This window comes from Stenella coeruleoalba, assembly GCF_951394435.1.
Source record: "Stenella coeruleoalba genome assembly, chromosome: 1".
Lineage (NCBI taxonomy): Eukaryota > Metazoa > Chordata > Mammalia > Artiodactyla > Delphinidae > Stenella > Stenella coeruleoalba.
In genome coordinates this window covers 165,178,696-165,203,701 of record NC_137169.1, presented here as the reverse complement: position 1 = coordinate 165,203,701, position 25,006 = coordinate 165,178,696, and the positions used below count along the sequence as shown (strand labels likewise).

Below are 25,006 nucleotides of genomic sequence, written 5' to 3'. Positions count from 1 at the left end.
CTACGAGGACGGAGGCTGGAGAGGCAAGGTCCAGGGTGTGCTGAGCGGGGAGTCTGGATAGATGCTCCATATGGCTTTGCTCGGAGATGGTGACACAGCTTGGCCAGCCCATTAAGCTTTTCAGGACAAACGACACAGACCTGGGTGAGCGCTATCTACGGACACTCTGCAGAGCCACGGCACGTAGGGTTGGGGGCACGGAGCAGGCAGGCCAGGGGGACCTGGAAGCCTCGGGTGCCACTCCGCCCACCCACAGCTTCGATGAGGCCTCCACGCTTGGGACTCACTCCTGGGCCTTCTGTGAGGGTCTGTCCCAGGTGGTAGCTGTCTGCTGCTTCTGATCAGGCCTTGCTCGGCTTGCTCTCCCTTCTTCCCACTGCAGCGTAGACTCCAGGTTTAGAAAGGCAGAGAAGAGGTGAATAGCTATCTCTCCTGCAGAAGAAGGGGGTTCAGGGTGGGGGGGTGCTGTCGCCTCTGGTACCCCTCGGACCCCATCACTGAGACTCTGTGACTGCGATTTCCCCCTGAGCCCACGGCCCTGGCCCTCCTCCCTCTAGTTCCCTCACCTGAAAATTGTAGTGACACAGACACAGGCCCCTGGGATCACATAATGAGACAGACTCCAGTCTGCCCCACCCGGCAGTGGGAGCTGCCGCTGGCTTTAACTGGCACCATGACCTCCGATTTGAAGTTCCTGGAAAGGAAATGGAGCGGCCGGCTATGGTGGAGTATTTGAGGAGGAAGGAGAGCCGGGATAACTCTCTGTGCCTGTGGCTGCCACTCAGCCCTCCCTTTATGAGGTTCAGAAAGTACGAGCCTTCATAGAAAAGATGAATGAGATAACCAAGCCCCCAATGTCCCCCCGCAAAACACAGAGGCCCTGGAAACTCAAGGAATCTAACGCCCACCACTCAAATCTACCCAGCTTTCTGCAGGCATTTATAATCCCTGTTGCCTCACTAAACTTTGACAGTACCTCTGTGGGGCAGGCTGAGCAGGTATGATCCAATCAACCCATTTTACAGATGAGCAAACTAGAAACAGAGATATGGATTGAAAAGACAGTGGCCACACAGCTGGTGAGGGGTGTGGACAGGACTGGAGGCATTTCCCTTGACCCCCTCCTCCCCCCGCATCCAGAGCTCTTCCACCCTACAGAGCTGCCCCCAAATGGGAGAGGCTCTTTGGTCAATTTCTTTCAGCTCCATTGCCTGAGTTCTTTCAGACCCAGGCTGAGCAGGGCTAGGCCTTGGGCTTTGGCTGAAAATACATACTGTTTTCTGTTGGCCTTTTTGAGGAGCGTGGGCTCAGAGCAGTAGGAGGACTTCCCTTTGGTCCCGACGCTCAGGCAGCTGGAGCAGCAACCGCAGGGCCCGACGGCCAGGGGCCCCTGCTGCATGGGCACAAGGCTGCTGCTGATGCGGAGGGAGCCGTGGATCAGGCAGTTGAGGGACTTGCCCCCAGGGGCGGTGGGCTGGGGGCCGTGTTGGCAGGGCAGCCGGGTCAGGGCAGGGAGGGCCACACTCTGGTCCAGGGCTGGTGCCTCGGTGATGGTGAACTCAGGGGAGCTGGGTCTTGAGGCTTCAGACGCTTGAGTGACGGGTGGCCCGTGCTCCACCTCCGGGCGGACACCTGGGCTGTGCAGGTTCATGTGAAGCTTCCTCATGTGGTGGACCACGGCTGCTGCGTTGAAGGCTTGCTGAAGAGATACGAGACCAGTCTCTGGCTGTCTCCATCCTCAGAGGGCCGTAAGGCTTAAGCTTTCCCTTTGCCCTGGGACCTCTTGAAACCGATGTGTGCACTTCTCATTTCAGAGAGGGCTCAGGGAACTCCAGGGTCTGCTGGGAGACTCCAAGGAAAGCCCCTCCCCCAGCTGCCCCAGCCCAGCCTCCAGGGCCTAGACAGCCTGCCCGCCTCCTGGAGAGGACCACTCACCCTCCACTTGCTCTTGGCAAAGTTCTTCTGGATCTGGAGGCTGACTGACGGGTAGATGTCCCGGTGGAGAGCTGTGTTTCCGTTAATCCTGTGGACGTGGAGGGGACCCCTGGCTAGTGGTGGTTACAGGGACTCAGCCAGGGGTTGGGCAGGGGGCTGGGCATGCAGGTCCAGGGTAAACTGAGTGGACTGCCTCAGGACAAGGGCAGCCGGAGCTATGAAGCGGCTGGAGGCAGGGCTCCTCTTTCCGCCGGGCAGGCCATAGGGGGTCTATGCTTTAGAAACTTGCTTTAGAGCTGGGTGGGCAACCTATAGCCTGTGGGCCAAATCTACTCATTGCCTGCTTTTGTAAATAAGATCTTGCTGGGACACAGACGCGCCCGTTCATTCAGCTGTGGGCTATGCTGCTTCCGAGCTGCAACGGGCAGATTGAGTGGTTGCCATGGAGACGATACGGCCAGCAAAGCCTAAAATATTTCCTATCTGGCACTTTATAGAAAAAGAGTTTACTGACCCCATCCCCCCACCCCATGTCAGAGGGCGTTTGGGCTGTCACCATCCTTTGGCTCAAAACTTTGCTCAGAACCCACCTTCTCCTTCCTCAGTAAAGCCACCCAATACAGGCTGCCCTTTTCTTGTCCCCTCAGCCTGTTATTTATCCATCTCTAAGTGTCCCTCAGACACTTGCCACGTACATAGTACTTTCTAGGTACTTAGGGACCCAGAGAAGTAACAGACGTGACCCTGATCGCTAGGGGCTTACAGTGTAGGTTTGAAGCCTTGTTTCATGCCATGAACTAGAGTAATTCATGGTGAGCTGTGTAATGGATAAGGAAAGACGGGAGGTCTGTCCAGATTGCAGGAGGCAGGGCTTTAGAGAAGGACAAAAACTGCTCTGGAGCCTGAAGAATGCTACATCGATTACAGGGCATTCGATGTGGTGAGAATGGTATGATCCAAGGTGTAACTTGGGAAAAACTTGGTTTGGAAGGCGGGGGAGGGCAGGGAGAGCAATATAGCTATTAGGCCTTTCTGGAATACAGAAGGTAGGCTGGGAATCCTGAGAAATGAAGTTGGAGGTAACGGGTCAGGCCAGATTAGGGAAAACCTAGGCTTGCTGTGGTGGCAGTTGGGGAGCTTGTAAATTTTCCAGCAGGGGTGTAGCATGAAAAAAGAAGTGTTTCAAGACTTTATTTACCTGCTTTACCAATTGGTTGCTTTGTGATTGTTCTCAGCGCACCTTGCATGGAACAGACTTTGATCCCAGAGTAAAATGATGCTCTTAAGGACAGGGCAAAGTTACCTGTCTAGCTGTATCTGCCTCCTGAACTTGACTAGACGACCCAGCTGCCACCATTGGGTCAGAATCCACTTACTTAAATGCTATTTTCTTCTCTAGCTGGATCTGGTATGTGCCCTTTGGATGTCACACAGTAAACAGCTAGGGCAAGCGGACTCCAGGGAAACACGCTGTGAACGAGTCAGCATGGTGTTTGCGGAACAACAGGTGAGGGTCTAGAGCCCATCCCCCGTTCCTCACTCACCAGGGGTGCCTCAAGGCCTTCTCACAGGTGTACCGCTCATTTGGGTCCTTCTCCAGCAAGTGGCAAATAAAATCCTTGGCTGGGGGAGCAATCAAAGATACAACAGATAAGGACCAGATTTCATGACTGATGGAAATTCACTTCCAGGCTGGTGGGTGGCACTGAAAGCTTTAGCTCATCTTCCGAAGAGGCAATTTTAAGAGTCTTGAAAGAGAGAAAAACCAAACCACCTAACAACAACCCACCACAAACCACCAGAAAGGCTCTATGCAGCCGTGTCACCCACCCAACACTGGAGGCACATCTTTGGGCACGAGGCACCAACGTGCCTGATGCCATGCGGGTGCACGTTTGCACCAGTCAGGGGCCAGCACCGCACATGGGTACACGTGTGAATGCTAGCTTATCCCAGCTCTGATCCCCACTTAATGGACCCAACAACAAACACTGATAACCTTCCCACACACAGACATTGCAGACGCCTGATCTTGATACGTGAAAGGCGAAACTTGGCCTTGCTTTTGCCACTCCTGCCTGGAACACTCCCTTGTGCCTGGCTCTGCCCTCCTGGCCCCTCATCTGAACCACCTCCTCCACTGTTACCAGACATACTGCGGTTCTGCCTCCAGGAAAACAAAAGCATTAACCTGAGATGCGAATCACTTACTTGGCCTTTGACCCAGATGAAGATTTCTCCACTTTCCTTGGAGCCTGTTCTGTTAGATTCCCCAGGGACCGTCAAGAGCCAGGACTGGCATTCTCTGTTAAGCTCTTGCCTCTTGGCAGCCTCTGCCTTGAGCCTGTTATTTTGTCCTTCACACTGGCTGGTCTTACCTGACTCAGAAATGTCATCCCAGAACGGAGACTCAAACTCATAGTAGCCCTCCTTGATTTTCTCAAAAAGCTTAGACTCAGTGTCTTCATAGAAGGGGGGATACCCACACAGCCTGCAGTGGAATAGGAAGGTACATGCTGCTGAACGACCCCATCCTCCCTGGGCCAACGTCTCCCCTCTGTCCAGCCTCCCACTATATACACAGGCAGACAACATAAAGGTCCCCACCAGCAGTGTGACCAGGACATGGGTCTGCCTCTGATTCAGGAATGATGCAGGTTCTGTCAAGTGTTTATGCAGGAGTCAAAGCTTGGAACAGGCCACCCTGAAAGGCCTCTTTGAACATTGTATCCCCCAAACCCTCACCACCTCTCCACATACTTCCCCTGACTCTCAGATGATATATAAACTATTTTTAAGAAGGATGGTAGAAATGTCCACTTGAATGTAAGTTTCATGAGGGATTTTTTTAGGCTCCTTTGTTCGCCATTCTTCAGTAATTAAACCACTGATTGGCACAGAGCAGACAGTCAGTGAATATTTGTTGAGTAGATGAATGACGAGAAGCATTATTCAACATAAGCTGAGGAAATAGAGAAATGCATCCACACTAAGGAGTAAATGACTAACCACAGGTTATTTTCCTAAGAGCAGAGTTTGCTATAGGTGAGAAGGGGTGCTGGGGAAGAGGCGGTGAGCAGGTCTGGAAGGGAGAGCCTGAGAACGTGTGGAGAGGAGCAGTGACCGGGTTCGAGTTCATCCAGGCCATCATTTTGCCTTGGGCTGACGTTGCCAGGAGACAAATCTGAGATGTGAACATTTTGCCCACTTGGCTTCTAAGCTTAGCTTGGCTTCTCCCTCTTTTATTGCTCATTCCACAGAGTGGGACTCAATGCATTTATATACAGTAAATGGGGGTGGGGTGCTTAAAGAGGGAGTGCCATGTGGCTGAACGGTGGGTTCACACTGAGCTCTGTTTTTATAACCTGGTGGAGATCAGGACAAGAGCCTTTGGAGCTGTGTGCGTAAGTGTGTGTGTGTGTGTGCGTGTGTGCGTGCGTGTGTACATGCACGTGCTTTGGAGGTGGATGTTACTCAAGGAGCTGAGATGGGGAGGAGAGAAGAAAGGGTGAGGAGGCTCTGAGATTCCTCAGGAACTGAGCCAATGCCAGCTTCTACTCACAATATGTAAGTGATGACTCCAATGGACCAGCAATCCACAGCCTTGCTGTAGGGTTTCTGGGCCAACACTTCCGGAGCTGCAGCAAACCAAAGGCAGAGTCAAAGCTGAGCAGGGGCAAGAGAGAAGGCTGAGGGGTGAGGGACAAGTGTCAGGACGCAGCTTAGCGAAGGGGACTAGGGTAGCGCCTGGGATAGTGTTGTTTTTTAAGACTGAAAATTCCCCTAGGGCAGGGATTGTGTCTTTCCCAGCAGACTAAATCTTCCTCCGTCAGACTGAAAGTTCCCATGACAGGGCCTATGACTCCCCCATCAGACTGGGGATCTCCAGGGCTGAGTGCTCTCTGGAGGCAGGGCTTATATCTCCCCACTCAGATGGGGGACCACCCAGTACAGGGACCTTGTGTCTCCTTGCAGACAGGGAAATCTGCAAGGTAAAGGCTGTCTCTCCCACTAGATTGGGATCTCCCTGAAAGCAGAAGTTCCATTAATTGAGGACTTCCATTGAGTAGTAACTGTCCCATCAGTCTCCGTTACCTTCTGAGGGCAGGGCTTAGTCTACCCCATCAGATCAAGAGCTCCATGAGGGAATGGGCCATGTCTTCCCCTGATTGGGAGCTCTAAGGCAATAGTGAGCTGCTGCTGCATTTATCCCAGATACCAGGGATTTGTATCCAATGGACTCAATATGTGCTGGTAAGTGACCAACCTCTCTTTTAGGGAGAGAGAAGCTTCCCTCTGTTGAGTCAGGGTTCTTCTTCCCACTCCCAGCCCCAATCAGGTGATGAGTGGTTAAGAGGGAAGGGGCAGTAGTGGACGCTCTGAGTTTTGGCTTTCTCCCTCCTAGATCCCATGAATGCTCTCTCCTGGTACCCTGCCTGCTCTCACCTTTTGGGGGGCCCTGGAAGCCTATAGGGCTGTTAGGCAGGAGGCCCCACTTCTGCCAGTTTCCTAGGGTATTTTCTTGGGTGTATATTTGGGGACCCATATTTGAGTTCCTCAGATTCAAACACAACACTGTGCCTCCAGGATACCACCAGTTGGGGGGCTGAGGTCTTCTCCAGACTGGGAGAAAGTAGAAGGAGGTCTAGTGGCCAACCTCTCAGCAATTTACTGATCTCTGGGTTTGTGATCTTTTCTCTGTCCCTGGTCTAGATAAAGGCAGGGAGTCTGTCTGCAAAAGTGAGAGCAAAAGTATAGATAGGAGGAGTGGGAAGGCTCAGGGGTAGGATGCCTTTGAAGATGTAGGATTTGTGAGCAGGAGGGTCCAGATGGATTGGCTGGCCCTAAACCTCATAAGTGACTGTACTACCAGGATCACCCCTGAAATTGAACCCTGTCTCCTTACAACAATCCTTCTTCATGAATAACATCCATGTGGTGGAGTGTAGCCAACTGGTCAACCTCCCTTCTGTTCCTAGACTCACCCACGTAGCCTGGGGTCCCACAGGCAGTGGACATGACACCATTCTGCTCCATCTTGGAGAGGCCAAAGTCTGTGATCATGATCTTAGAATTCTCCTCAGGGGTGAGGTACAGCAGGTTTTCAGGCTATGGGAGAAGAGAAATATCATGTAATGCACGATATAATCACATGAAACAAGCATCACTTTCCTTCCCCTGAGGGAAGGAAATTTCTTAGGGAGCTGCATCCTGTGCTTCTGACTTCAAAGCCAGACTAATCTCCCTCCATTCTTCCTTCCTTCTTCCTACCGGACCTTCAACCCCTCTAACCCAGCACCTTGAGTTTTGGTTTTGGCCCTGACTTTGCTTAGCTTTATAACTATTAATGTACTAACCCTTCCCTCTTCTCATCTCTAACTACCCTAAGACTGTTTTGCTTGTTGAGGAAACCAGCCCTTAGTTTATTTTCTCTGATCTCTCTAAAGTCTGGTAGGTGTCTGTTGCAATGTTGACTTTCAATAAGTATTTATTAAATTTGACTGTGGCTAAATTCAAGAAATGTATGGATTATTTTGGTAACCTAGTAGGGTGAGGCCTAGTGAAAAGTTCAGGAAAAGGCTGAGGTGCAAATGAACAATGATTGTTGTCACCCAAGATTTGTTTTAGAATCTGAGGGATGAGCTAGTCTAGCCCTCTCATTTTACAGAGCTTAGACTTCCCATGACTCATGTAGCTTCCTAAAGGGTCATTCCCTGTTTCCCATTGAGGGCCCCGCCTTGGCACCTTTAAGTCTCTGTGGACGATGCCATTCTCGTGGAGGTATTTCACTGCTGACAACACCTGCTGGATCACCAGGCTGGCATCCTTCTCTGTGTAGACACCCCGTTCCAGAATCCGGTCAAAGAGCTCCCCACCAGAAACACTGTGGGCACAGGGGCAAGTGCAGGAATCCAGTACTTATTTCAGGTCAAAGGGACATGAATTCATTTGTTCTGTAGCCCTGGGGACACAGCTGTGGTGGAACAGGCAAGTACCCACAGACTATGATTTGAGGGGTGCAGGGAGAACTACTCCAACCTCAGAACACATTCTTTGGATACCTGGAATGATATCACTAGTGAGTCATTTATTTGGGTCAACCATTGACCTCTCCCTGAAAAGTTTTTTTTTAAATGCAAAATGCCTCTGGTTAGGGTTTTGCAAGAAGCCAATAATCAACTAACACAACATTGTAAATCAACTATACGTCAAAAAAAAAAAATAATAATTGCTTCCTGTGGACACGTTTCTTAGCTGCCTTCTTTCCTGGCCTAGGACACAGGAAGCCATGATGCAAGGGAGAGGTGAAGCTGAAATCAGACAAAGTAGAAAAGAGAAAGAAGTGCAGATGAGGCTAACTGGGCTTATGCCAGGATTTCTTTCTTCATTTTGGAAAGTTGAACTACCTAAAGCTGAAATTATGAGGTAGAGTCATATAGTGACTCTAATAGTAATAGTGTTTTTAGGCTCACATGGTATGGTATCTGAGGATTCAGAGGAGCTTTAAGGTCAAGTCCAACCCCCATGTCTTGAACGTTCTCTCCACTATTTTTGCCAAGTTTTCTAGACAGTACTGGAACACATCAGTGGCAGAGAACTCACTCCCTCCTAAGACAGACTGTTTTATTTTTTGTCACTTTCTTACTATTTCTATATATTATGATGCAACCTGATTCCCTGTAGTTGCTGCAAGTGACACTGGTTGTGAATATACACACGTGAGAGCACCATGCAGCAATAAGGAAGTAGTATTTCTCTAATCAAAATGCACACCATCCTACTCCTTTTGTTTCTGTCCTGAAGCTCTGGGCTCTGCTATGGGAGCTAGGGGCCCATGAGAAAGATACTCTTTGTACACAGGTATGAATTCCTGACTCAGACTGCTCTGGGTCCTGGAGCTTGTGCTCTAGGAGGCTTGACATACTTTGGTGACATCTAAACCTGCCCACCTTCCTACCTGGATGACTGTGTGCTAATTCTGTTGACTTGGCCTCATGAAGGTGCCACATGGTCCCTGCTTACTTGTGAGTGCTGCTCTGGGCCCCTCCAAGCTCACTCCCTTGACTGCTTGCTACCACCATTCACTGGGCCTCAGGTGACCCCAGGAGTGAACAGCCTGAGTCAGCTCATTAAAATTTCTGAGGAATTAACCTACCAGTCAAAAACATTGCATCCAGCTGTGCTGAGATTGTCGGGTGATGTGTGTGTGAGTGTGAGTGTGTACTTTATACACAGAAGCATCTCTGAGCCTAAGGCTGAACCTTCAGGAGCACTGACCCACCCTATAGCAGTCACTCTCAGGCATAGCTCTTATTTGGATATGACAGTGACATGGACACCTTTCTGATGAGGTACCATTTCTGTCCTACCCATGGGCACACGCACAATACCAGCTTATTGTTAACACTGGGTGCCTCTCTTTTGAGAAAGTCATTCTTTCTATTGAATTGATATCTCTCTACCTGTGGCTTCTACTCTCACAGTAATTTCACCCTGGAGGATGTTAAAATATTTAATGCCCGGTTAAGAGGACATGGACTGACTGGTCAAAATGGACTCAAGCTATGGTGCCAGAGAAGGGTTCTGGAGGCCTCCTGCTATGCCAGGCATTACCCCTTCAATTGTAGGGTTGTGGGGAGGTCCAGAAAGTTGGGGGTATAAGGAAGCAGGGAAGGATGGACAGGTTAGGGCCACAGCTATTTGCTGACCGGTAGGAAATATTTTAACAAGTGGTAAGGTTACACTGGTACATACCAACTCAATCATCAGCCCTAGTTTTACCCCTCTGTCCACTCAGGACAAATCCATGACCAGAAGGAACTCTTGGCATTTCAGGGTCTCTTGCACTAATTCTTGATTTGTCTTTTAATCACCGTCTTTCCCTCATCACCGACCAACTTCTTCTAGTCCTCTAAGGCCCCGCAAGACATGTGTGGAGAAGCAGGTCACCTTCTACTTACAGCTGCATGACCAGGTAGTAGTGAGTGGTGCTCTCATAGATGTCCTCCAAGGTCACGATGTTTTCATGCTTGATCCTGAGGAAGAGTAAGGGTAATGGAGAAAGACATATGGTTCAGGTTGTCCAGACAAAGAACGCAGATCTAGCCCAGCTGGACTTTTATTTCTTTCAGAGACTATTGTTGACAATGTTTAGGAAGATAGGGTCCTTGTGAAGCCTTCCTAATAAGTAGGCAGTCACAAAGAAATTCCAGAGAAAAGATTCCCAGAATGGTGTTCAGTTCATATTTTTGAATGGGTAATTGATCCTCGTGCCTTCAGGGAACAAATACTTCATTGTTACTCCAGGAATCTCTTTAAACTTTACCAAAAGAGAAAGTTAAAAGAACTGAGGGAGGCTAGGGGAGCATCGATCACTAGGTTATTCTACAAAATGGGTATCCAGGTCTCCTTCAGAAACATCGCATGAAGTGTGATCCCTCAACAGGTGGGATTTTGGTTAGCTAAGCCTCCTCAGGGGTAACCACGGAGGACGTGCTGCAAAATTATTGTTCCAGGATATTGTGAGAAGTAAGACAGATGCTCATTTTGAGGGTCAGTTCGGTGGGATGCCTTAGATCAGTGATTCTTAAGCAGGGGCTCTTTTGTCCCTGAGGGGATCTTTGACAATATCTAGTGACATTTTTGACTGTCACGACTGGGGAGGGGGGAAGTGCTCCTGGCATTTAGTGGGTAGAGACAGGAATGTTGCTAAACATCCTACAATGCTCAGGAGAGCCCTCAACACAACAAAGAATTAGCTGGTTTAACATGTCAAGAGCAAAGTAAGAGAGTAGCACTGACATATATACACTACCGAATGTAAAATAGATAGCTAGTGGAAAGGAGCCGCATAGCACAGGGAGATCAGCTCGGTGCTTTGTGACCACCTAGAGGGGTGGGATAGGGAGGGTGGGAGGGAGACACAAGAGGGAGGAGATATGGGGATACATGTATACGTACAGCTAATTCACTTTGTTGTACAGAGGAAACTAACCAACATTGAAAAACAGTTATACCCCAATAAAGATATTAAAAAAAAATAAAATGTCAATAGCACTGAGGTCAAGAAACCTTGCCCTAGATTACCTTTGTCTGGGATTACTCAGAGGCTGAGGCAAGCAGAATTATCATATTAGCTGCGGGGCTGGTTTCTAGGCAGCATCTCTGTGCATGCCCATCCAGGAGGAAAGTCTCTAAGAAGTTTTACTCAAGGCTGTGCAGCACAAGGGTTAACTTAGACTCGGAGTCAGCTGGACCTGAGTTCAGGTCTGACTCAGGCACTTACTAGCTGGGTAACCTTGGCTGGTTTACTCAGATCTTCTAAGCCTCACTTTCCTTGTCTGTAAAGTACATCTTTCCCATAGAATTATATCAGGATGAAAAGAGATAAGACGTGTAATATGCTTAGTACAGTGCCTGGGGAAATAGAAAACACATAATCAATAGTAGCTAGCATCTTTAAGATATTAAAAAAAATACAGACCCCATGCAGTGGCTACATGATGGATTCAACTACATTTATAATCTGACGATGCTAACAGTAATTTATCGATGATTCACTCACTGAACAAATATTTATTGAGCCCCTGTGCCGTTAGGGACTGGTGATACAATGCAATGATAAGAAAGACCACCTTAGTCCTTGCTCTCAACGAGTTTACAGTCTCTACCCTAATCTCCCTGAAGCCCAGACTTACATCTCTAACATCCTACCAGACATCTACCTCTATGTAGAGATAGGTGGATATTTATTTATATTCAACATATTGCAACCAATTTCTATTTCCTCTCAGCCTACACATCCTTTTCATTTGCTATCCCAAGTAATGATATGACTGTCCACATAACAGCTCAATCTCAGGGTCTTTTTTTTTCTTAAATTATACATATATATTTTATTTACACTTTAATATGTTTCATGATAAACAATTTTTTTTCCGTCTTAACCATTTTTTAAGTGTACAGTTCAGCGGTATCAAATACGTTCACATCGTTGTGCAAAAATTACCTCTGTCCATCCCCATAACTGTTATCGTCTTGTGAAACTGAAGCTCTATGCCCATTAAACAATAACTCCCTGTTATTCCTTGCCCCCAGCCCCTGGTAACCACCTGTCTACTTTCTGTCTTTATGATTTTGATTATTCTAAGTACCTCATATAAGTGGGATCATACAGTATGTATCTTTTTCTGACTGGCTAATTTCATTTAACATAATGTCCCCAAAGTTCATCCATGTTGCAAACAAACTGCAGAATCTCCTTCCTTTTTAAGACTGAACAATATTCCATTGCATGTATATCCACATTTTGCTTATCCGTCCATCCACTGATGGACACTTGAGTTGCTTCCATGGTTTAGTTATTAAGAATAATGCTGCTATGAACGTGGGCGTACCAATATCTCTTTGAGATCCTACTTTCTCAGGGCCTTTTTAATGCTTTTCTTTTTTACACTCCTACCAGCCAACCCCTAAACCTAATCACCTCTCTCTCTGAAAAATTTCTTGAACCCAGTCTTCTTGCCACCACGTGATCTTGCCACTACCTTTGCTTGAGTCCTCATCCCTTGCCTTGATTATTGAGAAAGTCTGGTAATTGGTCTCCTGTCCTCTAGACTGGCATCCTCCAATCCATCCTCCACCACCATGATTAAGAGGGATGGCTCTAAAATATAAATCCGATCATGGGACTTTTGACTTAAAATCCTTTGATGACTTTTCTTTGCCCACAGAATAAAGTCAACATTCTTTATCATGGCATCTAAGACCCTTTATTATCAGATTCCACTTGACCATTTTAGTTTCATCTCCTGTCCCTTGACGGTACTCACTCTCAGTACAGGGGCTTCCAGTTCTAACTCTCCCCTAACATCCCTTGCCCGTCCATGATTCTGTGTTAAAGTTGACACTGCTCTTGGCCAGACTTCCCTTTCTGTACTGCCCCTCCTGCCTCCACAAAATTCTACTCATCCATCAAGGTCTGTCTTCTTTGAAAATGTACCTGAAACACATACTTGTGAAAACACACATATAGGCAACCTGCATCTCTGTCTCCTCTGAACTATGCCTTTTGCTGTGTGGCTCACATCCAACGGGACTGGTGCTACTCATGGGCACCTTTGACTCTGTTCACAAAATGCGAGCTCCTGAGGGTAAGGAATGTTGTTGGTTTCATCCTTGTGGTCTTGATGCCGAGTAAACTTTTGGTTCACCATAGGGGTTCCACAAGGGCTTATTTCATGAGTCCCACTCTAAACAGTTGACGATATGTTAGTGTCAGCTCCCTCATGATAGTCGGGGTGCTGAACCTGCATTTGCTTTGGAAGAAACTGAGGCTCATTTCCAAATCTTGTGCTGCTTCCTTAATTATTGATTCTTCCTGGTGTTGGCCTTCAACTGATTTTTGGTCATTTGAGCTAACTACCCTGGGGTTTATGTACACAAACCAACTCTGCTATCAGTTGATCACTAGTTAATTTGCTGAAAAAAAAAAAAAAGAATATCAGCTGTCTGGCTAATATAGCTGATGGATCAAACTGACCCATTAGCTCAATCGAAGGGAGTAATACCTTTGGGTGTGGAAATTCAGCCCCAGTCCTTCTCGAACGTAATTTGTGAAGGAAATGTTGTGATCCCACGGTTGCACTCGACCAACCCTAGGACCCACTCACTTTTTCAACACAGCGATCTCATTCTCCAGGCTGCTGTCCCGGAAGGCAGGCGACTTTTTGATGCACTTCAGGGCAAAGAGCTTCCCAGTTACCCTTTGCTTCACCAGGAAAACTTCTGAAAAAGCTCCTCTGAGTAGAAGACACCAAGAGATAAAAATTATTACTGGCCGGTAGAGAGCATTGCTGGAGGCAAAATGGGTAGATGAAAGAAGGTGGGACTGGTAAGTCAGTTCATTGTCATCGTGGGCACCCCAAGGAGCCATATCCATGGCAGACCCCATCTGACATGGCCTTGTGTTCTTTCTTTCACCTGTCACGTGGGAAAGAAAAGATTCTATTACAGACTCAGGGACTAGGCGGCTGCCCTTGCCTAGTTCCATAATTTGATAATGGTTCCCCTCCACTTGGCAAACCCATTAAAGAGAGGCCATTGCTGATCTTAGCGAGGCGGCAGTGATAGCTCTTGCTCTCCCGGCTTCACTATGCTGCCCAAGGACAGCAAGAAGAAGAAAGATGCTGGAAAGTCAGCCAAGAAAGACGGAGGCCCAGTGAACAAATCTGGGGGCAAGGCCAAAAAGAAGAAGTGGTCCAAAGGCAAAGTTCGGGACAAGCTCGATAACCTAGTCTTGTTTGACAAAGCGACATATGAGAAACTCCGTAAAGAAGTTCCCAACTGGAAGCTTATAAACTCCAGCTGCAGTCTCTGAGAGACTGAAGCTTCCTGGTTCCCTGGCCAGGGCAGCCCTTCAGGAGCTCCTTAGTAAAGGATTTTTAAGCTGCTTTCAAAGCATAGAGCTCAAGTAATTTACACCAGAAACACCAAGGGTTGAGATGCCCCAGCTGCTGGTGAAGATGCATGAACAGGTCCCACCAACTGTACACTTTGAAAAATAAAACTTTATTAAATCAAAAGAAAAGAGAGGCCACTGCAGAGTCAATTTACTTGGCTTCTCCCAATGTGGTGTGCTGTGTGGTCACTGTGTGGCAGTTGGAAGTAGCACTGGGAGACAGGGCTCTGACAGTGAGAGAAAAAAGACTCTTGTATCTGTTTTAGATACCGATGATTGCCCTGAACCAATGATTAGCGGCAAGGGAGGTGAGCATCCTCTCGCTCAGTAGGATCTGTGAGGACAAAATGGAACTCAGCAGCTCTGGGCAGGCTGTCTGAAGACAGAAATGATGGAACCCAATGGGAACACAGGGTAGAATTCCGAATTGCAGGCTTCTTGGTTCAAGGGGGTCCTCTGGAGACAAGGCCATAACAGCAGTTAGCAAACAGTGGATGCTGGAGCCTGATGGCCCACGTTAGAACCTCAGCTTTTTGGGTAACAAGTCACTTAACTTGCGTATGCACAGTTTCTTCATCTGAAAAGTGAGAATGTCAATAGTATCTGATTCATAAGGTTGTTTAGAAGAGTACCTGAGTTATAGACATAAGTGCATAAAAGCTTTCCTGAGATCTAGTAAACTACATGCGCTAGATACTATTATTCTTATTAGTACGATTATTATTTGAATACCAGTAGGGAGAACACCTGATTGTCACAAGAGGCGATAGAGTTTAGGTGAGGAAATAGCTGAGCAATCCTCTCCCCTGCCATCTGGGGATTCTAGCATGAAGCCCCGATAGCAATCAGGCTTGTGTAAGGACATTCACAATCTGCATTAGAAAATACTTGGTGTTTCCTGTTTCCCCCAGCTGCACTTGGAACTGAGTTAATTAGAGCCTTCAGAGCTTGCTCTATTCATTCATTCATTCATTCATTCACTCATCCCTCTAATCAAGATTTATTGAGCACCTACTGAATCTTAGACACTAGAGATAAAAAGGGAAGTGTTTCTGCTCTCAAGGAGCCTGTAAATTAGTGAAGAGCACAGACAAATGAGCAATTAACATTCACTTTGAAAAATGTTATTAGGCATTACATGAATACTTGTTGAGCTGACAGAACCTCTCCGTGTTAGGCACTGGGATTCGCATTGGTCTAGCTTAGAATCTAGGGTGAGAGACACAGATCAGCGGGAAGTATTATGGACCACAGAAAATGCACACTTAAGACAGGGCCTCTGCTATGGTTGGGCGGTTACACACTGTACAATTCCAGCAGATGCCATCACCTTGGAGCCACTGTACCTTTTCATACTATAATTAGAAGAACATTTTCGCTCTGGACAGCAAGCTAGAGAAAAGGGCGTTTTTCCCTAATGTGTCCAAACTGACCACTTGGGATGGCGGAGAAACACATCATTTGTGGCCCTCTGACTTAAGAACACACTGAGCTCAGTTTTAAGGGATCAGTGAGAGTTAGCCTAGGGAAAAAACAAGTTGGAAGTGATGTTTCAGGTGGGGGTGGGGAAGAAGCATGAGAAAAAGCCTAGAGGTGCAAAACAGCAGGGAGAGGCAGGGCTGCCTCGGGTAATCCAGCCTCTTTTGCTAGAGTGTGAGGCAGGGAATGAGGGGAGACAAATGTGGATAGGCACCTGGTCCTGTGCCTGGCAGCATATGGAAGATAGTCAGTGTTTGTGTGATGGATGGATGGATAGATGGGTAGGTGGGTGGATGGGTGGATGGATGGGTAGGAAGTTTGGACTGGGATTATCTGTGTGTTCTACTCATCTTGAGACCCCACTTTCCTTATTGTAAAAGGAGAGTTGAACCACATGGCCTTAAAGATTCCTTCCACCTGTGATGTTCTTGGGTCCACCTTCAGATTTCTCCCCTTTCACCTGTATCTTTAGAACCACACATGGATGGTCCCCTGATTTCAAAGCTGATACCCACTCTGGGTCCACTTGTAAAATGAGATCAAACCTTCCTGGGGGATCCGGCAGTTTGTGGTATCTCCTAGGGTTGTGCAATGTTGTGGTAATTACTGCTCTTTGGGCTCAGGCAGCCTTGCATTGTGCAAGGCGGGAGGTGTGTGCGGGGGTGGGAGGTGTGGTGTGTGTGCATGTGTGTGGGTGTGTGTGTGTGGCAGGGGCAGGGGAGAGGGATTAGAAGACTTAATTGTGCCATTTGTCAGACTGGGGAGCAGAGAGCTAGTTTTGAGTGGCCAAGGTTGCTTGGGTCAGAAGGCGAGATGGGCAGAGGCTTCAGAGCCAGGAGCAAACGCTTGCCGCAATAGATCTTGATTTGCGTTTCCTGCTCTGAATAGCTCTCTGCTCTTGCTGGGAGCCTGGGTGATGGAGAGGAAGGGAGGAACCAAGAAGAAAAATCTCTTCCTTGGCAGTGAAATGAGGAGGCCTGGGACTTGGGTGATGTACCTTCTGTAATGGACAAGTTTTGCCCAGTGTCCCTACAGCTACCCAGGGCCCCGGAATTGTGGGTGGCATCTGGGCAAATTTCACAAAAGCCTGTTTTCCCTGGTAGGTTGCTCCAGAGGAGCTGAGGACTAGAGGAAAGGGGCCTTTGTCATGGGATTCTGGCACTTCCTGAACAGGGGAATCAGCTCTGTCTAGCTGCCCCCTCTGTGGAGAGCACCTCACCTGGGTAACTTTGTGGGGTCTGCAGCCTGGGGCTGCCTGTCCCCATCCTGAGCACCACAGAGGTGACTTCTTCTTAGCTTTTGTTCAGCCTTAGCTGCTGCAACAGCTGTGACTTGCCCTGTCTTGTCCACCTGCTTCCCTCAAATTAGTGCTGGGCTGGGTACATTAGAGCCACCAGCAACATTTAAAATACAGATGCCTGGGACTTCCCTGGTGGCGCAGTGGTTAAGAATCTGCCTGCCAATGCAGGGGATACAGATTCGATCCCTGGTCCAGGAAGATCCCACATGCTGCGGAGCAACTAAACCCGTGCGCCACAACTACTGAGCCTGTGCTCTAGAGCCCGCAAGCCACAACTACTGAACCCACGTGCCACAACTACTGAAGCCCACACGCCTAGAGCCCGTGCTCTGCAATAAGAGAAGCCACTGTAATAAGAAGCATAAGCACTGCAACGAAGAGTAGCCCCTGCTCACCGCAACTAGAGAAAGCCTGCATGCAGTAATGAAGATGCAACACAGCCATAAATAAATAAATAAATATATATATATATTTATAGATGCCTGGCCACTGGGTCCTAGCCCCTTAAATTTCAGCTTAGTAGTCTGGGACCAGGAACTTGTATTTTTCAAAAAATTCCCTAGACTAAAATGATTTTAGGGAATTATTCATTTTCTTGAGTGTGACAATGATATTTGTGAACATAGAAGAAAATGCCCTCATTCTTAGGCAGGGCCGACAGAGGACTCAGGTGATGTGTCATGATGTTTCAAGTTGTTTACAAATAGTTCAATGCAGTGTGTGTGAGTGTGTGTTTGTGTGTATGTAAAACAATTAGTAAAATGTTAACCACTATTGAATTTAGGTGGTGGGTATATCGGAGTTCACTGTACTATTATTTACCTTTTCTTTTTTTTTTTTTTTGCGGTACGTGGGCCTCTCACTGTTGTGGCCTCTCCCATTGTGGAGTACAGGCTCCAGACGCGCAGGCTCAGCGGCCATGGCTCACGGGCCCAGCCGCTCCGCGGCATGTGGGAACTTCCCGGACCGGGGCACGAACCCATGTCTCCTGCATTGGCAGGCGGACTCTCAACCACTGCGCCCCCAGGGAAGCCCTCACCTTTTCTTTACTTAAACATTTTCACAGTTAAAAGTTAGAGGCATAAGCTCCCCAGGGGGCTCCAATGTCCTCCTGGGTTTAGAAGCTGCTTGGCAGCCCTCACTGAACTCTGTAAGGGTGGCATGTGCTGCCTCTCAGAATCCTATAGCACAAATCTGAGCACTTGGTGAGTACGCTCTTGTCAACCTGGGCTTATTTCTCTCTCCTTCTCTGGATTTTTGGGTTGCTTAGCAAATCATTTCAGATTCACTCATGGGCGTTGTGTCTCTCTCCTGCCCCAAATCCCCTCTCTAGCCACCCGCAACTTTACAATGGCCCTCCATGGAGGGTGGAGGCTCTGATGACCATGGCGGCCACTGAGATCCCCCTGTGTGCGGAGTGTCACCCTTGCCTGGGATGGGAGGGCTCAGAGGCCTCCTCTCAGGGCCGAGCTGACTCCTTTACGGCTGCAGAGAGAGTGTAGGCAGCTGTCGCTGCCTGAGGTCACTGCCTCCTAGCCAGGCGGAGGGAGCTAAACTTAGCCAATTTGGCTAAAGGGAAAGCTGGCTTGAGTGGACAGCCCACTAAGGGCCCCTCATGTCCCCAGCCCAATTAGCCCAGACTAATTGGCTGACCAGCTTGGGTTCTGAGGCCTTGGGAGCCGGTGGCCTGGAGTGGGTACCAGCCTGTGTCAGAGGCTGTGACCTCTCGGAGGAGGGGTGGGACTAAGTGGAGAGTCAATTCCAGACAGGCTGTCTCTGCTCCACCAGCCATGTAATCATTGTCAAAGGGGAAGGAACAGACACCCCAGAGGCTGGTAGGAGTTTGGCTACAGTGTGACTTTATTTTTCCAACATGGTACTTAAATATGGAGCAGAAAGGATGGTGGTGGTGGGAGCCGATTCAGGTGTGTGTAACCCATCCACTCTCCAAGCCTCAGAAGCTCCTTTTTCTGTCTATAGCAGACAGTGGGTTTGACCTGTTCACTGCAGGGGGGAAATGAGAAAGCTGGGTGAGGAGGCCCAGGAAGGTTCTAGAGTCACTGAGTCTCCAGAGATGCTCCAGAACTCCTCTTTCCTGCAACCAGGACAGGACTCACAAGTTGTCACAGATCCGGAAGCAGGGCAGGGGCCTCTGGGATGAAGGAGGCAGAACCCTGGGGAAAGGCTGGATTGTCCTCTGTATTACCCCAAGGTGCCTTTCCCTCATCTACCCCCTGAAGCCCCTACTCTATTCCCTGAGAGCTATTGAGATAGTGTTACAGCAGCCTCAGCCCAGTTTATCATTCTCTGCTGGCCCAGGATGACTCTTTTCCGACTCCCCACAGCAGGCAGCCCGGCCACCCTATCCTCAGCCCCAGGACTCACGATCCCAGCACTTCCATGAAGATGAACGTTTTCCGGATGTTGGTGGTCTGTTTCTTCCAGGAACTGCAGTCATCTTCTTCCTTCCGACCCATTGCCTCCAGAGTTGAAGCTTCTGCGGATGCTTGGTTTGAGGAAGGGAAGAAAGGGTCTGATCAGATAATTCCTCCAATCGGATGAGAACAAGTTGTAAAAAGAATCTAAAATACATCCTGCATGTAACAACTGGAAGGAAGGACTGGAAGCAAAACCTGGGTAATTGGCAAAAATAAGACTTATTCTCTCCACTTGCTTTTTTTTTTAATTTTTTTTTTTTTTGCGGTACGCGGGCCTCTCACTGTTGTGGCCTCTCCCGTTGCGGAGCACAGGCTCCGGACGCGCAGGCTCAGCGTCCATGGCTCACGGGCCCAGCCGCTCCTGTGGCATGTGGGATCTTCCCGGACCGGGGCACGAACCCGTGTCCCCTGCATCGGCAGGCGGACTCTCAACCACTGCGCTACCAGGGAAGCCCTCCATTTGCTTTTTAAACTACCAAGACAAATTTTATTGACCGTCTACTGCATGCCCATTGTGCTTGCCCCATGCTCATGGAGTTTAGAGTCTAGTAGTGGAAAATCCACTTGGTACAAACATACGTAAGCGCGATAAGACATACACGAATGATTAACATGGGACTATCCACCTTGAAGGCATCTGGGCTGTTTCTTAAGATACCAAGTAATCGCCCAAGTATTTATTCAGACTACCGGGTCAGCCGCCCTTCTTTCTATTATCACAGCTCTGATGCCACCTCCAGTCATTACTGTTCTTAACTTATGGGTTAAATGAATGAATATTAGATGAATGAGCATGGTGTTTCCTCTGCAATTCCCACCACATTTAGCACAGTGCTGGAAAAACAGTTATTCATTAAAATCTGAGTTGAATTGTGTCCTGAGCTTACATGAGTTCTCTCAATACCATATTTATTCAACAGTCAACACCTACGATGTGCCAGGGGCTGTACATATATGTACCCTGACTGTATCCCTCTAAATAATACCTTCGGTAAACTCTCCCTGTCGATCAATATATGTCATCTGTTTCCTGTTGGGACCCTGACTGATGTAATGAGAAATGGAGAACCAGAGAAGTGGTCTTAGCTTCTTGTGAGGTAGATAGAGCAGATCTCAAATCTTTTATAAGGATGATTCAGAATGATTATCTGAAGATCAGATAATCTAGCCAAGGTTAGAGAGCTAATTGTTTACAGTCTAGATTTCTTAGGCAAGACTAGGAACAGAAGCTATGCATCTCTCACTGTATCACACTGCATTCTAGCCCCCTGACACCTAGCTCTAGTGTCTTAATTAATGTTTTTCAATACGTTTTTAGACAAATGAGTTCCTGTTACATTTCATTGCAAGGTAAAATTACTTATGGTACTTAGTGTATAACCCGGTGGTCAGGTGAAGAACACGGGTGAGGGCTCTGCCTTCCTAGGGCCGGGAGGCTGGAGGGGTCAGGAAGCGAACAAGTCAGCTAACATGTATACAGTGACAAAGTGTGGGTAGATCATAAAAGAACAAAACCCGAGCTTGTTAGAGGGATAATCAGGAAGGGTCTTATTTAGATGAAGGTCAGGGGAGGACTCACGTCATAAAATAGGTTCTGTGATACAGGGGGAAACCTTTTCTGCCTTTAAGTGACAACTGTGAGGCTTAAGACCCTGGAAATAAGAAGAATGTGACACAAGGATGGTCCTTGCTAGGAGGAAGAGGTGTGGAAAGACTGACGATTTTGGCCCAAGTGGATCCTGAGAAGGAGATGGGGAGACAGACGGTGTAGTTGTCAGAAACACACATCTTGTTTTCACCCTCTTGTAGTAAACATCCATCTAGGAATGGGGGAGATCGGTGACATGGGTGGAGGGGCTCCCCAGGACTCTGCTGGTGGGAGACCCTAAGCCTTGGAGGAACTCTGACTTCAACACATTTAACAGTCATCATGGGACAGGCCCAGATGGGGGAGGTGAGTGAGTCAGTGCCACATGACCTGCAGGGTCAGAAGTTCCTCAGGGCCTGTCGGGGCTGGACCCACGGCTGACCAAACTCCATGCTCAGTGGCCTCATGTTGTTAGCTTGGAATTGACCACAGTGGGAGTATTTACACCATGGGAACAGGCAAACGCTACCATCAGGGCTTCTCCTTCACTCCCCGCCCCATCCCCCAAGAATCAGACGTTAAACGTTTACTGGCTCACCTCTGTCCATGGCCCTGGTGAGGGGATATAGAGTTGCTAGGGCTCCTGTCAACCAGGGTCCAGAAGAAGAGACGGCTACAATCAGGGCTTCTCACGTGGAAGCAAATGTCTGGAATCAGGCCTTTAGTGGAGGATGTCGGCCTGATGCCCCAGGGGCCAGATGGGACCAGGCACACCTCAGAGGTGGCTAGTCAGCCTCTGTGAGTTCTCAGGGATCTGAGGTCCCTGATAAGTAGGGGGCCCTCTTCTCCCCTGCCACAAACAGGTCAAGTAAGTACCTTATAACACAAAAGGCTGCCTTGAAAATAGAACAGGAGGAGAAAAGACCATCTCAAGGCTGTGTTTTCCTGAAAGATACTGAATCAACCAAATGAGACTCTTTATTAAACCTGAGATGCTATAATGGACAAGTTCAAATGTAAAGTTGCCCTTTGTACCATTTTTGCTGCCTGGTAGGGTGGGCATTCCTGGGGAAGATTTTATAGGAAATAAAGAAGCTACATCTTCTTTGTACATTTTAGTCTAGGGTGTAAATGTGCAACCTGGCTATATAATAATTGGTGGCTGTTATTATGAAAAGCACACGTGGGAAATGTTAAGCATTCTTTAGCATTCGATACAGCTGAACGTAGACCTGGTGTACCCTTGTATCTCCAGGCCCATTTGCTGATTTGTTCCTCTTGGCAGGATGGCAGCCCACAGGGACCACAGCAGTTCAGGGCACAGGCAGGGGCCAGAGGAGGACTCGCCGGGCATACAATGGCGGGCTGATCTTAAACTTCGAGGGCACGGTCTACAGGGTGGAGACAAATGAACCCTGACTGGCAGAGATTGCTTTGGGGAAGATGAAATATTGGAACAGAGGGCTATCTTTAGCCAGATACGATTCTGCAGATTCTTAGACCCAAATCTAGCAGCTTCCACTTATCAGAGCTGTGCTTGGACCAATTGCGTCTTACTGTATAGACACAGGGCAGCTGAGAAGTCTTGAAGGATGTAGGGGATGAGGGCCAGGGGCTGGACCTTAAAAGGAGCCTATCAACAGGATTAGTTTGTGTGACTCCCTCTCTGTGTCTCCCCTCCACAGAACAACTGGGCTGTAGATGCCCCTTTTCCAGGGAAAGAGCCAATCAAGGGCCTTCTTTCCAGCACAGGCCCATCAGTGGGGCGTGCGTCACTCCCCCTTCTGAAGCCTCCGTGGATTGATGGGTCCACTTTCCAGGAAGCATCGCCACCACATTAGCAGATCTGTACTCACTGTTCCTTCTTTCCCATTGCTCTTAAATAGCTTAAAAACATAGTATTCTTAGCCTAAGCTTGGCTATAAGAAAACATCTTTCCCGCCCACCCCTCCTCCCATACACTCAGCTCTAACAATTTAGTTCCATCTTCAGAGACGCATGGAAAGCTCAGGGACCCTGATCTGAAACTCCACTTCATTCCCACCCCTCCTTGACCTTGGAGAAACCTCAGGGCCCCGGTACCCTGTGTGCTGGGGGGTCTAATTGTGGGCTCTGAGATGGGAGGCAGGGGTGTTCTATTGCTGCATCCTGCTTCTTTCTCTGAAAATCCTCCATCTCCTCTCTCGACTTCTGTAATTGAGGCCCTTTCAGAGAAAAAGAAAAATTCCGAGAAGGTTGAAACTCCAATATTGCTCTCACTTGGTTCTAAAGTAACCCCCACAGGGCAACACCAGGCTCCTAGTTCCTGCTCTGTTGTATGGTCTTCCATATGACAGATGACCTTCCTGATCTCTTGGGAAAAAGTTCCATAGCTGAGGAGGAGACTACAGAGGGAAAAGTTATTCCTAAAGGGCAGGCGGCACAGTCCTGAGGTGGACGCTACCCCTGAGTGTGGCGCTTTCTGAGCTTCTGGGAATAGGCGGGTGGCATCCAGCCTGCCTACTTATGAGTTGCTGCGGAGAGATGCTCAGGCTGTGAGCCCAGGAGGCAGGCACGCTTCACATGCTTCTTTCACGGAGCGTTGCTGTCCTTCTCTCCTTCCCAGGCTCCAGCTGGTCACAGGGGCAGCGACTAGCCCCAGGCAGAACCCGAAGGCACGCGACATTTATCTTCAGGGCCCTCCTCGTTGCCATCACCATATTACGTAGGTACCAAGTCATGTTATGACCCCACCCTGCCCAGGACCCTCTCTCTGGACACTCACTCCTGCCTGCCCTGGTCCACATGGCCTCTTTAGCCAAAGGTTACTATCTTGAGTCATAGCCACTTAAGACTCTGCTCTGAGGTGCTTTTAAAAAATTAATCAACAGGGCTAATTGCTTCAGAGTGTCACCCCACCTGATGAGACGTCCCAGAATCTCGGGGGCACCATGTTTGAATCCAGAGGCATTCAGTTCAGTCCGATCCAATGTATGTTTCCCAAACCCACAGTAGATTCCTAAGCTGGATACGAGTAAACTAGAGGAGATGGACACATGGAAGGGGAGAATCTTCGAGTAGCATCCCTGCAGCCTACAACTCCAGATAATGGCTCTCAACTCTGCCTATGGGAAGAGCCTTCTCCAGTGCTCTCACTTGAGGCTTCTGAGCAAGGAGGCATGAATGACTTGGAGGCATGGTGGGCAAGCCTCAGAGCCTTCCTGCGGGACCAGGTGTGGCTCCTTTACTGACCCCAGAGGAATTTGCCCACCCTAAGACCACTTCTGGGGTTCTCCATTCCTTGAGAGCATGACTCCGAAAGGACTGTGTGTCTTGGGAGGGAGGTTATCAGTTGTCTTATAAGCACATGAGAATGTGCTCCCTGTCTCCAGGTTGGGACACACAGAATCATGGCAATATATAAATTGTTTGGTTATAAAGGGGCCTGAAGACTAAAGCTGGGACATTCTCTTTCCTGGGTCTGGCCTGACACAGTTTCCTGGACTCTGGCCTATATTGGACTTCTCATCATCCTCTGGGTTGAGAGGCACCCTGGAAAGAGGTCAAATTCTGCCTCCAGTCTTGGCTCGGCACCAGGAAGTGTGCAGCTCCAGGCAGATCACTGTACATCTCTGGGCTTCCACCTTTCTCCTTAGTAAAAAGAGGAGAATGGACTAGATTAGGGTTCCTTGACATTTGTTTTTTAGAATATTAGTCCTAGGAGACTCTCTGTAAGCAAAGCAGATTTGCTAACTGCCCCTTCTTGGAGCTTCATGTTCCGTGTTAGCTTATTAAAGGCTCTGGGGGCTGTTAAAGACACCTGCTTC

The 25,006-nt window shown here is 48.4% G+C and overlaps 1 protein-coding gene and 1 pseudogene across 3 annotated transcripts; one reads left to right on the top strand and one right to left on the bottom strand.

The window, feature by feature from the left end:
* Positions 1 to 603: 603 nt before the first annotated feature.
* On the bottom strand, positions 604 to 19,651 carry CAMK1G (calcium/calmodulin dependent protein kinase IG; the record flags this gene model as incomplete). Of its 2 annotated transcripts, XM_079941663.1 has the most annotated exons (11): positions 604 to 694; positions 1,275 to 1,699; positions 1,936 to 2,023; positions 3,480 to 3,558; positions 4,314 to 4,426; positions 5,498 to 5,573; positions 6,921 to 7,044; positions 7,681 to 7,819; positions 9,897 to 9,971; positions 13,608 to 13,736; positions 19,560 to 19,651. In XM_079941663.1, 11 exons carry the CDS (start codon positions 19,649 to 19,651, stop codon positions 604 to 606), a joined length of 1,431 nt encoding a protein of 476 aa, XP_079797789.1. The 2 variants fall into 2 exon arrangements, with proteins under 2 accessions (XP_079797789.1, XP_079797790.1); XM_079941664.1 differs by lacking the exons at positions 1,275 to 1,699; positions 1,936 to 2,023.
* Positions 14,090 to 14,467, top strand: LOC307187753 (small ribosomal subunit protein eS25-like; annotated as a pseudogene). The gene has a single exon. The product of its transcript is annotated as a small ribosomal subunit protein eS25-like (transcript).
* Positions 19,652 to 25,006: the final 5,355 nt, after the last annotated feature.